The following is a 16,010-nucleotide window of genomic DNA, read 5'->3' as shown; positions in this document are numbered from 1 at the left end:
TGGATATGGGCCATGTCAGGGTTCCTCCAGGGAAACGGCCTGGGTGGTCTGGTCCTCTGTTGTGGCTTAGGGTCCAGTTTCTAGCTCCATCCTGGGCCTCTTACCCCATGTCCCAGAGAAAGACCCCAGAGGACACAGTGGGTGGGACTATCTGTCCAACCCCACCTGGAACATCTGTTTCTGAACCCCCAGCTGACTCTGGGGGTATGGCTGATTGCCATGGAGACATAAACTCTGGGCTGAACCAGGGGAAGGAAGACCCAGGACCTGCTCCAACTGGAAGGGAGATGCTGGGAATGGGGGTCAAGGCCAGGCTGAGGGAATGAGCTAGATAGACAAGCTGGACCTTTCTTCCTAACTGAGGAAGGAAAGGAAAACTAACTGTTGAACCTTTGTATCCCTATAGAACATCAAGGAAAAAGGAAGAAGGGCAGACAAAGTACGGCCTTGGTTATCTGGCCCAGGGAAAGATGGTAGGATCAATCAGGTTATTAGACAAGCCACTTGGCAATAGTACAGAATAGGTCAAAGGTCAGCTGGGTAGCCAAATCCAGCAAGTATTTGTGTGTGTTCAGTATGGTTTCACAGTTTAAAAGGATTTTAGGAAAAATAAGTGACAGAAGCTGTATGTAGCTAGCCTCACATCCTCCCTAATAGGTCTTAACTAACCTTTTATTGGAAATGTTGCCTGCCTCTGTACTGGATCACTGACTTTCATGCTTCCCACAGATAAGGCACTCACCACCTGTAAGATGGACAGTGTCATCCTAGAAACCTAGAAAGTTGGCCTCTACTTTCTGTGACTGCAGACCTGTTGGGGTCCCCAGAGAAGACCCTGGTTCTTTCAGGTTCTTCCTTACACAATAGTCCTCAGTGTACTGATTTTTCTCCTGGCTATATAAAAGTGGAAATTCTTTCTTGTTCCCCTGAAGGCAATGGCTTCTCTCTCCGATAATAGTAACAGCTCATTCTATGAGCGCAGTGGCGGGTTATGCTTCTTCTCCATCTATAGATACTGCTCAGAAATGGAGAGGAAGTGAGGACTTCCTCCATGGGTGGTCAAACACGTGGTCCTCACCACAGTCCCTGGCCTGGTAAAGGGTGGCACAGGGATTCTCAAGATGCCCTTAGCCATAATGTAGACTTCCTGTTCTTATAGGAGGGCTTTTGGGTGACTCATAGCCACCCACAAGCCAGCTCCACCTGGGGACCTCCTTGCACAGAGTACCTCCCATCCCCATGTTATCAAGGGAGTATCTGCCCTCTTACTCTGTGAGGGTCTTAACTTGTATGAGATCTCTGGTAGCCTATCAGTTGTTAGCAGGCCAACAACGTGACAAGTTCCTCCTTGAGCAGACCAGGGCCCTCCCTTTCCCCAACAAGTACTACTCACCCGGGGCCCTTTCTTATCTCTAATAAACAAGTCTGAGCATCAGAGTGCTGGTAAGTATACAGGAGCTAGCCCTGGGTGAGATTTGGTTCCCCTGACTTAATCCCAAGACAGAGGAACCCACATACCTGAGGATGGGTCCCTGAGATTTTTTGTTGTTGTTTCTTTCTTTGGTCAGTCGTGGGGCTTGGACTCTGGGCCTGGGCGCTGTCCCTCAGCTCTTCAGCTCAAGGCTGGCCTCTACCACTTGAGCCACAGCGCCACTTCCTCTGAGTTCTTATCAGCTGTTTTTACATCTCAAGGAGAGTCAAGACCTGAGCTGTCAAAACAGAAACCTCAGCCACAGCCTTACAAACAATCCCCACTGGCACCATTTCAAAGGGGCATAGAGCCTCTGAACCTCAGAAAATAGGGGAAACCCTGAGACCTGTGGAACACACAAGGCAAAAGTGAACGAACATGGTGGCTGACACACACTTGTAATCATTGCATTCCAGGAGGTTAAGGCAGGAGGATATTAAGTTCAAGGTCAGCCTGGGTTACAACATAGCCAGACCAAAACAAAAACAAAGCTGGGTGCTGGAGGCTGAGAACCAGGATAGCAGTTTTGAGTCAACCAAAGCAGAAAGTTCTTAAGATTCGATCTCCAAAGTGACCAGCAAAAAGCAGGGCTGGAGGAGTAGCTCAAGTGGTAGAGTGCCAACCAAACAAGCTCAAGCCTCTGAATTTAAACTCTAGTCTCAACGAAAAATTAAAGCAAAGCCATCAGGAGCAATCATCCCACAAACAAGTATCTCTCCTTGTTCCCAAAGAGAATCCTAAGGATGCCACCACCCTAGAACCAGGCTTGTAAGTCTGGTTATTGATGGTGGATCAGGGAAGTTTGGGCCTTCAAAGGACTGGGAGACACTTATCTATGCAGCTCCCTTATCCAGAACAGCTTGTTCTGTGGAGCCTGATAAATATGGCATTTTGCTTCCCAGCAGCCCTTCTGTGAAGTTAGTTTTGTCCCTTGAAAAACGTGTAAGTACTTTATTTTGTTTGTCAAAATCATGTCTGCTCTCTGCCTTCAGCAAAACCAAGTACATCTAGAAGAGCCTAAGATCCTTTGTTCATCAACTCATCCTTTCACAAGTGTGCCGGCACTGGTTCTAGACCCTGTCTAGTTGCTGGTACTCATGGAACCTTGGGGCTGGATAACAGAGGCAGGAATAATAGCATCCAAAGCAGGGAGGGTGGGGATACAGAGCAAAGGTTCAGCCCATGCACTGAGGGTAGATAGAAAGAAGAAAACAGCAGGTAGGGGAGGCAGGATTAATCCACAGAAGGAGCTTAAACTTCCTATCATGGCACAAAGGCTTGGTTCGTCTTCGTCAATAGTCTGTACTGCCTTGTGGGGCTGGTATCAGTATAATGGGGTGACTTTAGTGTACCCCAAACTGTAGAAACACTGTAAGGGCATTTTTTAAATTTCCCATAAGCAATCACTGGAGTGGGTCCTGTCATGTGCCACATGTTGACATTCCATCAGTTGATGGTAGACTAATAAATACACAGTTCTGGTCCCTTAATAATGGAGCTGGGGTATAGAACATTGGGCTAGCATATGTCAGGGTCCCCTGGGTTCCATCTCCAGCACCACAAACAAAACAACTACCTATGACCTAGCAACAACATAACCTCATGGCACAATCTATATTCATGTCTGATGATGCTGGTATAACCAAACCTACTGTGTTACCAGTTATATAAAAGTTTTACTCATAGCCAGGCGCCCGTGGCTCACGCCTGTAATCTTAGCTGCTCAGGAGGCTGAGATCTGAGGATTGAGGTTCAAAGCCAGCCCAAGCAGGAAAGTCTGTGAAACTCTTATCTCCGATAAACAACCAGAAAACCAGAAGTGGTGCTGTAGCTCAAGTGGTAGAGTGCTCACCTTGAGCTGAAGAGCTGAGGGACAGCACTCAGGCCCAGAGTTCAAGCCCCACAACCAACAACAAAAAAAAAGTTTTACTCATATAAGTGTACAATATCCAGTACTCTTAAGTATGATAATAATAATGATTGTTTGTAATAGTGACTGACTGACCGTTTGTAGATGTACTATAGTGTTGTGTTTTGTTTTTTTAATCATATTCAGGGCCTGGGTGCTGTACCTGAGCTGGCACCCTACCACTTGAGCCGTACCTCTACTTCTGGCTTTTGGTGGTTAATTGGAGATAAGTCTCACAGATTTTCCTGCCTAGGCTGTCTTCCACCCACAATCCTCAGATTTCAGACTCTTGAGTAGATAGGATTACAGGCATGAGCATCCTCAGTGCATGGTTACCATTTAGACTTCATTCCCTCTATTATAAAACAAGTCTGCTGTGCTCCACCAGCAGCAGCCTTACACTTTTTGTGTTTACCATGTCTCTTGATTGCATCAACAGGCATAAACTGTGTAGGTTTGTGTTTAAAGTGCACTCTGATGTTCGCACAATAGAATCACCTAATAACCGCTCAGGATGTATCCCCATTGTTAAGTGATGCATGCCTGTTACTAATATCTGCATTTTAGAGATGAGGGAGTTGAAACACAGAGATGAAATAACTCACCTATGGTAACACTGGAAATAAGGAACAAGGCTGGGATCTAAATTTGACTGTATTCAGATTCAGAACCCAGGTTCGTGATCACTGCTCTATCTAGCTTCCTTTAATAGAATGCTTAAGGATGCCCATCTCCAGGCAGTCTTACTTAATAACCCCCTAGATCCTGGCCTGAGGTGTCTCTAGACTTGGAACAAGTCATGTGCATGGCAGCAGGGCAAGAATAAAAATGCTTAGAGGCCAAGAACCCAGCATAATCACTGAGCATTTTAGGGACTTCCTTTGATTTCCCCTTTGGCAAATGTGGCTCCCCATTAGATTTTCTCCTGCTAGGCCCTTTTGGCTTGGGAGAAGATGGGAGGGGAAGGGGAAGGATGATAAGGAAGATGTGTGCTACCTGGTGTGCATGAGCTTGCAATGTGCAGATGGGTTGTGAACTATAAGGGTGGGGGGCACACCAAGAACTCTCAGGCTAGTGAGCACATCCATGTGTTTGTGTGAAATGGGATGTGTGCACAGAAAGCTGTTTCTCTGCCTATGGGGCCGGGACTGGCTCCATGTGTGCTGGGTGGGTCTAGCTAGTCCTGTGGCTCGGGGTGTGTGTCAGTGATACCAGAGAGTGTGGTGAGTATGCTGAGAACCAGTGCTGCCTGTCCTGACCACATCCTAGGCAACGAGCCAAACCCTCCCTGGGCTGGGGGCAGGGCAAGTGGGCGGGTCGAGACCAGGATAGGTTATTTTCAGTTCCTGGAACTGCTTCCTTGTCCAGAGCCTGTCCCCAAGCCTCCCAGCTGGACACCTGGAGAAGGGAGGTAGCCATAGGTCCTTCAGCATCATATCCAGCCATAAGAAATTGTGTGAGTTGATCGTACCAGGCTCGTAAGTGCAAAGTGAGAGTATGCGTTTCCCACAGGCTGTCTGTCCAGCTGTGCTTCCTCCCACAAGGGGCAGAGGACAGAGAGGGCCCAGAGGCAGGAGCTGGGGCCTCAGGGCACCACTATCAGAAAAGGGACAAGTGGAGAGAAACATTTTCTCCCAGTACCTCTTACTGTGTACTGTGCTACTAAACTTGTTCCATTGTCATTTGTTACCTCCTCTGCAGAAAGTTGTGTTTTTAAATGTGAAATACCTAGGGGAAGAATGAGAGCTGGCTCATGTCCAGCTCTTATTTCTTACCTAAGGAAACTGAGGCCACAAAAAGGAGGAAAGCCAGTCAGGTGTGGTAGTGGATAAGTGAAATCCCAGCACTCAGTGGGCTGAGGCAAAGATGTATCTCAAGTTCAAGGCCAGGGATGTGAGGGCGATCTGGCTGCGACATCTGTCACCCCATTGATCACCAGGGTTGATTCGGCTGATCTGGCTGGCTAGGCGGGTGTCCCCCTCCTCCCTCACTGCTCCATGTGTGTCCCTCCCAAAGCTGTGCACTTGGTCGAAGAGGATGACCATCCCCGATAGAGGAGGACCGGTCTTCGGTCAAGGGTAGCTGCACTCCCCTACTAAAACCGACAAACAAGCTCTCAAGTTCAAGGCCAGGCTGAGCTACATAGTGAGATCCAACAAAAAAGGGAAGATGGGAAAAGGTTTCTGCACAGCTGGGCATCTTATGCTAAAATGATCTTCTGAGGCAGAGGCATGTGGGCCTTGGTCTTGCAGACTCACACAGGCTGTTTCTCTCCTGCAGGTGATCGAAGAGTTCTACAACCTGACGTGGGTCCATCGCTACGGGGAGCCCATCTTGCCGGCCACACTCACCACACTCTGGTCCCTCTCCGTGGCCATCTTCTCTGTTGGAGGCATGATCGGCTCTTTCTCTGTGGGCCTCTTCGTTAACCGTTTTGGCCGGTAAGCCAGAGCATGCTGGCTGTGCCCTAGGGGCATCTGTATCCTCCTGTCCCAAAGGTTCTGGGTGGGGGTAGGAAGCGGGGGCCATTTCCCTGCTTGTTGCAGGATATTTACTATCTATGGCCCAACCCTTAGAGAATCAGGGGATCCAGGGACCCACCTGACCTGTGACTTACCCCTAGGCGGAACTCCATGCTCATGATGAACCTGCTAGCCTTCCTGTCTGCTGTGCTCATGGGCTTCTCGAAACTGGGCAAGTCCTTTGAGATGCTGATCTTGGGCCGTTTCATAATTGGTGTATACTGTGGCCTGACCACAGGCTTCGTGCCCATGTATGTCGGGGAGGTGTCACCTACAGCTCTTCGTGGGGCCCTGGGAACCCTGCATCAGCTGGGCATCGTCGTTGGCATCCTCATTGCCCAGGTAAGTTTAGATCTACCTGCCTGGCATGGTCCTTACTCTGTCTCAGTGGCCTTCATCTGTAGTTCAGCAGAGCTCTTAATCAGTCACCTGAAGCCCCTTCAAGACAAAGGAATGGCAGACAGGTCCAAGAGAACATGCAGGCCATTCCAACCAAAGAGCAAGATCCCTTGGTCCTTTTCATTCCCTTTCATCTCACTCTGGGTCTCTAGCAACAAGCAGCTCCACTGTTGTATCAAAATGTCAGTCTCTCTTCCTGCTTCCAGGTTTTTACATATACTATACCTCTCTCCAGCAGTTTCCTCCATCCCTATCTCTAAAATCCTCCTAAGAATAACAGCCCCCCCTATGTGTGCTGGACACATCTGTAGCCTTGTCATTTGTTCTTGGAGTAATGTAGGAGGTCCTATTTCCCCCATGTTAGATAAGGAAACCATGGTTCAAAGAGACCAAGCCTCATGTTAGTAGAAGAGCCTTTATGACCAGTGCTCTTTCCCTATGGGAAAGGTGGGATGGCCTGGGAGGAGGGGCCAGGGCAGGGGCGCTCACAGCCCCTGGTTCCCCCAGGTGTTCGGCCTGGACTCCATCATGGGTAACGAGGATCTGTGGCCCCTGCTGCTGAGTGTCATCTTCATCCCAGCCCTGCTGCAGTGCATCCTGCTGCCCTTCTGCCCCGAGAGTCCCCGCTTCCTGCTCATCAATCGCAACGAAGAGAACCGGGCCAAGAGTGGTACGGGCCAGGCCCTGCCCTCCTCCCTGTACCCTGAGCCCTGGCCTTCTTCCCGCTCTGAGCCAACCCACCTTCCCTTTGGTCTCACCAGTGCTGAAGAAGCTGCGCGGGACAGCTGATGTGACCCGTGACCTGCAGGAGATGAAGGAGGAGAGCCGACAAATGATGCGGGAGAAGAAGGTCACCATCCTGGAGCTGTTCCGCTCGCCCGCCTACCGCCAGCCCATCCTCATCGCTGTGGTGCTGCAGCTGTCCCAGCAGCTGTCAGGCATCAACGCTGTGAGTGCCCCCACCCACCTCTTCCTGTGGCCCTAGCCAGGCTCAGGCTCAAGTGTCCACTGTGATCAGGTCCCAAACAAGCCTCAGCCAAAGAAGAGGTTTCCCCTTTGAATCCAAGTGCATAAGGTGAATGATACAGTGTCCATCTGTCTACCTGAGAAACATCTGTCCTCTTCTTCCCTCACCCTGTGTCCCACCCACACTGGTACAGAGGCAGGAGAAGGCCACAGTACCTAGCCAAGTCTCAACAATGTCTCTGTGTGGCAGGTGTTCTATTACTCCACGAGCATTTTCGAGAAGGCGGGAGTACAGCAGCCTGTATATGCCACCATTGGCTCGGGCATCGTGAACACGGCCTTCACTGTCGTATCGGTGAGTCTCTGCTTTTCCGCCAGCAGCCAGCGTCCAGCTTGAGGCCTCGAGGCCCTTATGACAGAATGACAACGTTGGCAGGGAGCCAGGCTTGTGTCACATGCTCCCTAAGTGTTCTTTCATCCTCAACAACTCGGGAGATTGATTTCTCACACTGCACAGCTAATACAGATGTGAAATGGTAAATGCTGTCTTAGGCCGCAGCTAGGATGCTCAGCTATCTGGTCTCCAAGGCCACCACCAGCTCTCAACTCCTGTACTGCTGTTGGGCTCTGGAGTCAGCTCTGGCCCCTCAGTTGTCTGAGCCTCAGGGAGGAGGCAATGCTGTTTCCAAGCCATTAAAGCTAGTCTCTGGGTGGATGGGTTCTGTGAGGAACTAGGCAGAATGCCTCTGACACTGACATGACACTCTCCCTGCCCACAGCTCTTTGTGGTGGAGAGAGCTGGCCGTCGGACCCTGCACCTCATAGGCCTGGCTGGCATGGCAGGCTGTGCTGTGCTCATGACCATTGCGCTGGCATTGCTGGTAAGTACCACACTCTGTGGAGTAGGAGACAGGGTGGGTGGAGGTCTGGAAAGTCTACTTCAGCTTGGATCCCCAAAGTCCTTTGTCAGCCCCAGCCTGTGGGCAAGGCTGTCCCTGATTCTGCCATCCTGGGCTGGCACTAGACCTGGGCTCTTGAGGTTGTCTCTTCTATCCTCTCACATCCTATCTTGAACTTGTGATGGTTTCCTGACATAGTATCACAAACTCAGACCCTAAAGGATCTCATCTCTCCAGGGAACAGCCTTGGCAATATCAACCTTTCAGAGCATTTAGCTGTATCTTCCTTTTTATAATAACCAAATAAAATACTACCCTCCCCCGCCACAGAAGTCAACATGCTACTCTTAAATGCTGTTCTCCAGATGTGGAGGTACAGTTGAGCTACTGTAGGTATAACTTTGAAATGCTCATACCCCAGGATACTTTGAATTGCATGTACATAATAAATTATCTTAGTGGTAGGACCCAAGTCTGAACATAAAATTCATTTGTTTCATGTGTATCTTCCATATGTACATATTTGGACTGTAGCCTGTTACATGAGGAATGAAATTTTCCACTTGTGGATTCATGTCACCAGCACTCAAGGCTGTAGTTTTGGAGTATTTATTCATTTAGGAGCATTTTAAATTAGATTAGGGGTGTTCATCCTGTATTTGCCTTTCAGGGAGGAAGAAAGCTCTTGAGTTTCCTGTCACATAAAGGCCAAAGCCCAATACTAACTGTGCTTGGGTCTGCTGGCCCCAAGCCTGTGACTGACCACTATGAATTATGCCATGCCCTCACACATAGAAGCACACATCTATCTAGTTATCTACTATTGATCTGCCTACCTATCTATTTGGAAAGTCTTCTGGCTGCCTAGACAGTGGGCATGTGGCAAGTGATAAGTAGATCTGAGATTGAAAGCAAAGTCCTTGACTTTCCACAATGTCCTCAAGAATGCTTATACATAGAATCATGTTTGTTTGTCAGACTGAGCTGGACACCTTACAAGCCTACCAACATGAGAATATACACCATTCTTCCCCAAATGTTCTTGTATAACCTCTTGCCGGAGGCAGACTGCTCTGCAGCCACAAGTAGGAAACCTCAGGGGGGTTCTTAGCACCTCCTGCATGCACACTGTTCTCAAAGAGGAGGGCTCAGGCTTGCAACTACCCCAAGGAACATCATTCCTATGAAGAAACTGATACATAGCACAGTGTACCTATAATGTACAGCCAATCCAGGACCAGCCCCAGGCCTACTGCCTCCTTGTCCAAAGTGTAGAGGGGCCCTTGCAGCTTCTCTTTCCTCTCATGCTACCACACTTCAGCCTAACCCTCCCCTCATCTTCCTCTACAGGAGCAGCTGCCCTGGATGTCCTATCTAAGCATCGTGGCCATCTTTGGCTTTGTGGCCTTCTTTGAAGTGGGCCCGGGCCCCATCCCATGGTTCATTGTGGCTGAGCTCTTCAGTCAGGGTCCCCGCCCAGCTGCTTTTGCGGTTGCTGGCTTCTCCAACTGGACCTCAAATTTCATTGTGGGCATGTGCTTCCAATATGTGGAGGTGAGAATCCCCATTGTCTCTATCCTCACTGTCTCTAACCTGCATACTGGACTCCATTGTGCTGTGCAATGTGTTCTCAGCATTCTCACTAGGAGTCATGCTGAGAAGAAAACTGAGGCTCAGAAAGAAGCCAGATTACCTGGCTCAAAACACTGACCTCAACTCTAGGTTCTTCCCTTACCTTTGTATGACATTCCTGGAATCTGCCTGACATAGGTCAGGTGTAAACCAGTTTCACTTAATCATCACAGCATTCTGAGTGGCTCTAGGATATTCTACTTCATAACAAATGCCCATATATAAAGTGACTTATCCCAAGTGCTTTAGCTAAGATGTATGTGTAGGGTCATGATTCCAATCATGTCTGTTTTGTTTTGTTTATAGCAACTGTGTGGTCCCTACGTCTTTATCATCTTCACTGTGCTCCTGATTCTGTTCTTCATCTTCACCTACTTCAAAGTTCCTGAGACTAAAGGCCGCACCTTTGATGAGATTGCTTCTGGCTTCCGGCAGGGGGGAGCCAGCCAAAGTGACAAGACACCTGAGGAGCTGTTCCACCCTCTGGGGGCTGATTCCCAAGTGTGAGGTGCCCCATATCACCTGCCCGGCCTATTCCCAGCGGCCCCAAGGATATTTCTGGAGCACAGGCAGCTGGATGAGACTTCCAAACTTACGGATGTCAACTGAGCCGGGCTTGGGGCTTATTTCATCAGCCAGCAATGATATCCAGAAAATATTCAGGACTTTAATGGCTCCAGGATTTTAACTAAAGCAAGACTGTTGCTCAGACCTATTCAGAGAAGCAACAGGTTTTATAATTTTTTTTATTACTGATTTTGTTATTATTTTTTTATCAGCCAATCTCCTGTTCCCACAACCCAGGCTTCACCCTGAATAGCCCAGTGCCTCAGGGTGGGGACCAAGCCCTATCCAGACACAATGCCTTCTTCGCCAAGATAATCTGTAGGGCTGGACCTATGACCAAGGACACACTAATCGAACTATGAACTACAAAGCTTCTACCCTTGGAGGTGGAACAGTCACCTCTTTCTGCAGGCCTGGATTTCCTTGCCCTAGGAGTCAGGCTCCATTTTAGGATTTGCCCATTCCTATCTCTTCCTACCCCACCACTCAAATTAATCTTTCCTCGCCTAAGACCAGTTGGAAGCACTGGAGTGCAGGGAGGAGAGGGGAAGGGCTAGACTGGGCTACCAGGTTCTAGTCTCCTGTGCACTGAGGGCCAGAGGATCACCATGAGAGAAGGGCCGTAGGAGGCTGAGAACTCACTGCTGAAGAAGACATGGACACTCCTGCCCTGCTATGTATAGATGGAAGATATTTATATATATTTTTGGTTGTCAATATTAAATACAGACACTAAGTTATAGTCTTATCTGGACAAACCAACTTGTAAATACACCAACACACTCCTGTAACTTACTTAAACAGATATAAATGGCTGGTTTTTAGAAATATGGTTTTGAAATGATTGTGGATTAAGGTAGGAAGGTTTGGATGGAAGAAATGAGGGGAAAACAAGTTATAACCAATGTAATGGCTTTAGAGATTTTGGTTCAGGATCCTGTTCTTTCAAGCACCTCTGATTTATACCTACTCCTTTAGAACTTATGACATCTTATTACCTGGAGAAAAACCCAAAGTCTTCAACTTGGCATCCAAAGCCAACAGCATATAGAGTTGGTGTTGAAAAAACTAGCCCAGAGCTGGTGGCTTGCGCTGGTTACTCCCAGCTACTCAAGAGGCTGAGATCTGAAGATCAATCTTGAAGTCCAGGTGGGGTGGTTTCTGTGAGACTTTTATCGCCAATTAACCAGCAAAAAGCAGGAAGTGGAGCTGTGGCTCAATTTCTAGTACTGGCATTAATAAAAAAAACCAGTAAGTTGCCAAGGGATCATGCCAGACTGGAGCACTGTCTGGAATATATAGTAAGTTGATCTTCACTTGACAGGCTCAAAGAGGCTATGTGCCTGAAGTCCCACAACAAACACTAAATCCTCTGCTTTTGACAATTAGACTGCACAAGTCCTTTCCCGGGGTCCTGCTTCCCCCAAACAAAATGAACCACGTTCTTTGGGCCCAGTGAATAACCAAAGCAGCTCACCTATTAATCTCTCTTGCGGGAAACCACATCCCTCCCTCCCTTACCCGATGAGAGGTATCCCCAAGAGCTACTCCAGGACATCAGAGCAGCACCTCCAGAAAGACAAAGCTAGGGCTTTTGTTTCTGGAACTGCCTCTGAAGACTTGAACTTCTTCCAAGAATGGTAGCATGTCACTACCTTTCCATCCTTTACACAAATGGTGAATTTCTCCACCCAACTGTATGCCACCTAACGAGACAGATTTCCTTTCTCTGGTTTTTTGGCATGCATAAAGCAGACACTCAGAAATAACAGTTAAAGCACCAGGGCTATGTCTCTAGAGGTTGAACAGACAAAACCTGGGGGGAATTTGCCGTCATAACTGCGCACAGGCAAAATTCAACTGGCCTACGGAGGATGGCTCAGTAAATCTGCGTACCTGTATCACGGGTACGAGGGCGAGCAGGAACCAGCCCTCCCCGCCTCACAGAGGAGGGGTGAGACTGGGGAGTGCCTTCTGAGACGGGCCCGGGCGGTTCGCTAGCTGGCGGAGGAGGGCCTGAGGACGGGTGCGCTCAGGACTGCCCAAGGGTGCTTTCAACCGCCCCTGCCAGGAAGGGAAAGGGGTGACGCGGATGTGTGGCAAGGCCCCGAAAGCCAGAAAACCCGTGCGCCCCCTGGGACCCACAGGGCCAGACTCGGGTCTGGCAAGGCCTCCCGAACAGCGCCGGCACGCACGCCCCGCGCGCCGCCATTCCCCGCAGCGGGGTGACGCACGGGCGCCGGGAAGCCCGGCCCGGCCCCGCCCCTGGCCGCGGCCCACAAGGCTCCGGAAGGAACCGCTTCCGGTGCCCGGCGCCCTTTCTATACGCACCGCAGTGCGCCCCATCGTAGCTCTGGGGTCAGGTTCGACCGCCCGCAGACAGACTATCGTCCATCCTTCCCCTGGTCCTTCCGCGGGGCTCGGAGCTCGGCCGAAATATGGGGACCGAGACATGGCCCAGCCGACCGTTATTCATTGAGAGGCGGGGCTACACCTGGTCTCCACCAATCAGAGCCGCAGTGAGGCAGTGAGAGGCGGGCTCGCTGGCGTTGGCCTCTGGAGACGATCCAATCCAATCGTCTGTCTTCCGGGAGGCGCAGTTTACTCCGGAAGTGAGGGACGTGACTGCTTTAGCACTGGTTTCTGGAGTTAACTCAGGTCGTTGTTCGCACTTCTTGAGACTTCTACAGCTCCTGACAGAAAGGAGAGCTTCTCCCACCAGTGCTTATCTCCCGGGAAGCTGTTGAATTCTATGGCAGCCTGTTAGTTCTCCATGAAAGCGGTCTCCACAAGTGCAGGCTAAAGTGGCATTCCACTCGAATCTGGTCAAGATCGTTGGCTGAACTAGAATTAGACTCAAAGTACTTCTGAGTTCCTCCAGTGCAGTTTTAGGCAGAAAACACAATTCAGGGCCAATATAGTCATCGTCTTTTTACATTAACCCTACATTTTTAGTGATTCCTTTTGCTCATCCTATGAGTCTGCTTTTGAGTTCCTTCCGAGTCTTACTGTTAATCCAATTGCAGATTCTGGGGGTGGTGCAGACCACTTAATCTCTCTCAAAATTACTGCAACAGCCTTCTTATGCTTTTCTGCTTGTGGTCTTTCTCTGGGTGTTTTCCACGCGGAAGTCTTAGTGAGCTTTATAAAATGCAAAGTTACTCATCTCTCCTATTTATAAACCTTTCCTGGATCCCTATTTCCCTTAGGATAATGTCCATTTTTTTCTAGCCTTACAATACAAGGTCATTCATGATTAGTCTCTTAACACTATACCTACTCCATTGCATCCATATCCTTCAGACATTGGGCCACTTGGTCCTCTGACCTCCACATTCTCCTACCCCTCAGGGCCTTTGGGATTTCCTTCACACAGATTGGTCTTCTAACTCTTCCTGTTTTCTTTGATGTGAAGATACAGGCCACAGCCCAAGGAACATTTGACTAGGCAAACTACTCCTAATTGGGGCCTGCTTCATCAATTTATTGGCACACTGCTGCCGACTTGTGGCTGTTAAGTGAACATTTAGATCAGGTATGTTTTATTGTCAACCTCCCAGAGATTCAGAGAACAGATTGCTTTGGAGGAGACCCTTGACTGGGACTTCAACAAATAAATTTGGTAACTCTGATCCTAGTATTTCAAATGATTTTACTAAAGCAATATTCTTACCACAGTTACTCTACAGCTTATAATGCTCCACACCTGTCACAATGTTTCTTCAATATCCTAAGGTCCAGCTAACTTGAATGCTCAGTATTCACTAGGCAGCTCTTTCCTGTCTTACCTGTCCAAGGCTTTATATCCTTGTGTGCCTTTGGTCTTCCCATAACGATCTGTTCTCAAGAGACCAAGTTAACTATGAAGTTATGAAGCAATTGTTCATTCTTGTAATAACAGTCATTTAACTGAGCACATACTCTTGGCCAAGAATCCTCCTATGCTATGCTGTGTTCTAGAAATGATGAAACAGATGGTTTCAGATTCCTGCTGTTATTTTGAATAACTTCAGACAAGTCACTTCACCTTTCTGATCTTCAGTTACTTCATCTGTTGTGATATTAAAATGTTAGCTGGAGTTGTACCATCTTTCCCATTACACATTTTAGAAAGCTAATATTCACCACGAAAGACTATATAAATTACCAGGCGTCTCTTTCACTTTTAAGGTCCTGTCTGATTCTGACTTTCACCTTATGTTTAGTTTCTGGCCATTGCTGGCCTTATCTACAGTTTCAGAGCTATTCTTTCACTTCATTCATTTACTGAGCACCTCTCCAGGTTTCAAGGATGTAGCAGTAAGAAAAACATGATTTATAGTCATGCAAATTACATTCTATTGACTACAATAAGCAATTAAAAGCTATAAAGTTCCAGGCACTGGTGGCTCATGCCTATAATCCTACCTACTCAGGAGGCTGAGATCTGAGGATCACAGTTTGAAGCCAGCTGAGGCAGAAGTCCAGGAGACTCTAATGTCCAATTAACCACAAAAAGCCAGAAGTGGAGCTGTGGCTCAAGTGATAGAGCAGTACCCTAAGGCAAAAGAGCTCAGGGACAGCACCCAGGCCCCAAGTTCTAGCCTTAGCACCAGTACAAAGTATCAGAAAGTGATTTGTGTTATTAAAAAGAAACATGCTAAGGGTAGAGGGAATGATAGATTATGATGGCCAACATAGGGGTGAAGAGCTATTTACTTATTTTTGAGATAAGGTTTTACTATACAACTCAAGGTGATCTCAAGATCCTCCTGCCTCAGCCTCCTGAGTGCTGTAATTATAGGTGTGTCCCACCATGCTCAGCAGAAGTCAGTTTTAAATGAGATTATTTGAATACCACTATGAGGAAATGACATTTAAACAAAGACCTGTTCAAATGACCTATGACAAGACCAGTTCAAGTGACCTATGGCAAAAATCATGTTTAGTGTATTAGAGGAACAAGGAGGAAGCTGGGCTACCGAACCTGGGTAGAATGTGGATAAGTTCAGAAAAGTGGCTTGATGCTACATAGAATGTATGCTATGTATATGGAGAACTTCATAGATCACATGGGAACTTTAGAAAGCAACTAGAGAATATTGACCAGAGGAGTGACACAATGTAATTTACATTGGGGGGGACAAACTCTGGGCCTGGGCATTCTTCAGCTCAAGGCTAGCACTCTACCACTTGAGCCACAGTGCCACTTCTGTCTTTTTCTGTTTATGTGGTGCTGAGGAATTGAATCCAGGGTCTCATGCATGCAAGGCAAGCACTCTACCACTGAGCCACCTTCCCAGCCCCTGTAACTTACATTTTTAAAGACTCATCTGACTGTTGTAAACGGGTATGAATCCAGTCGCAAGACAGTTATTGTTCAAGTTAGAGGTGATAGTAGCTACAAGAAGATATAATCAGAGTGGGGATGAGTTTACTGATGAGATTGGCTGTGAGGTTTGAGAAAAATAAAAAATAAAAGACAGATTGACTGGAGGAGTGAAATTAGTAATAACTGAGAATGGAAACATTCAGGAAGATGGCATCAGTTGTTTGGCTTGGGGTGTGTTGAAATAGATGTCTACTAGACATTCAAGTAAAGACATTGGATAAAGGCAGTTGGATAATAGTCTGAGGTTCATGTACAGTCTTTTTTTTTTTTTTTT

The 16,010-nt window shown here is 48.0% G+C and overlaps 2 protein-coding genes across 2 annotated transcripts in view; one reads left to right on the top strand and one right to left on the bottom strand.

Moving 5' to 3' along the window:
- The window catches only part of Slc2a1 (solute carrier family 2 (facilitated glucose transporter), member 1), a 31,232-nt gene extending 20,039 nt beyond the window's left edge, over nt 1-11,193 (top strand). Inside the window, exons 3-10 of the mRNA XM_013016933.1 lie at nt 5,661-5,821; nt 6,004-6,244; nt 6,809-6,971; nt 7,063-7,250; nt 7,518-7,622; nt 8,047-8,148; nt 9,517-9,720; nt 10,105-11,193. Coding sequence (XP_012872387.1) covers nt 5,661-5,821; nt 6,004-6,244; nt 6,809-6,971; nt 7,063-7,250; nt 7,518-7,622; nt 8,047-8,148; nt 9,517-9,720; nt 10,105-10,305 — 1,365 coding nt within the window. The 3' untranslated portion in view covers nt 10,306-11,193. The remainder of the gene's footprint in view (nt 1-5,660; nt 5,822-6,003; nt 6,245-6,808; nt 6,972-7,062; nt 7,251-7,517; nt 7,623-8,046; nt 8,149-9,516; nt 9,721-10,104) is intronic.
- The window catches only part of Znf691 (zinc finger protein 691), a 63,885-nt gene that overhangs the window by 20,634 nt on the left and 27,241 nt on the right, over nt 1-16,010 (bottom strand). The window lies entirely within an intron of this gene.

Source organism: Dipodomys ordii, unplaced genomic scaffold (assembly GCF_000151885.1).
Source record: "Dipodomys ordii isolate 6190 unplaced genomic scaffold, Dord_2.0 Scaffold33, whole genome shotgun sequence".
NCBI lineage: Eukaryota > Metazoa > Chordata > Mammalia > Rodentia > Heteromyidae > Dipodomys > Dipodomys ordii.
This window is presented reverse-complemented; position numbering and strand designations above follow the sequence as displayed.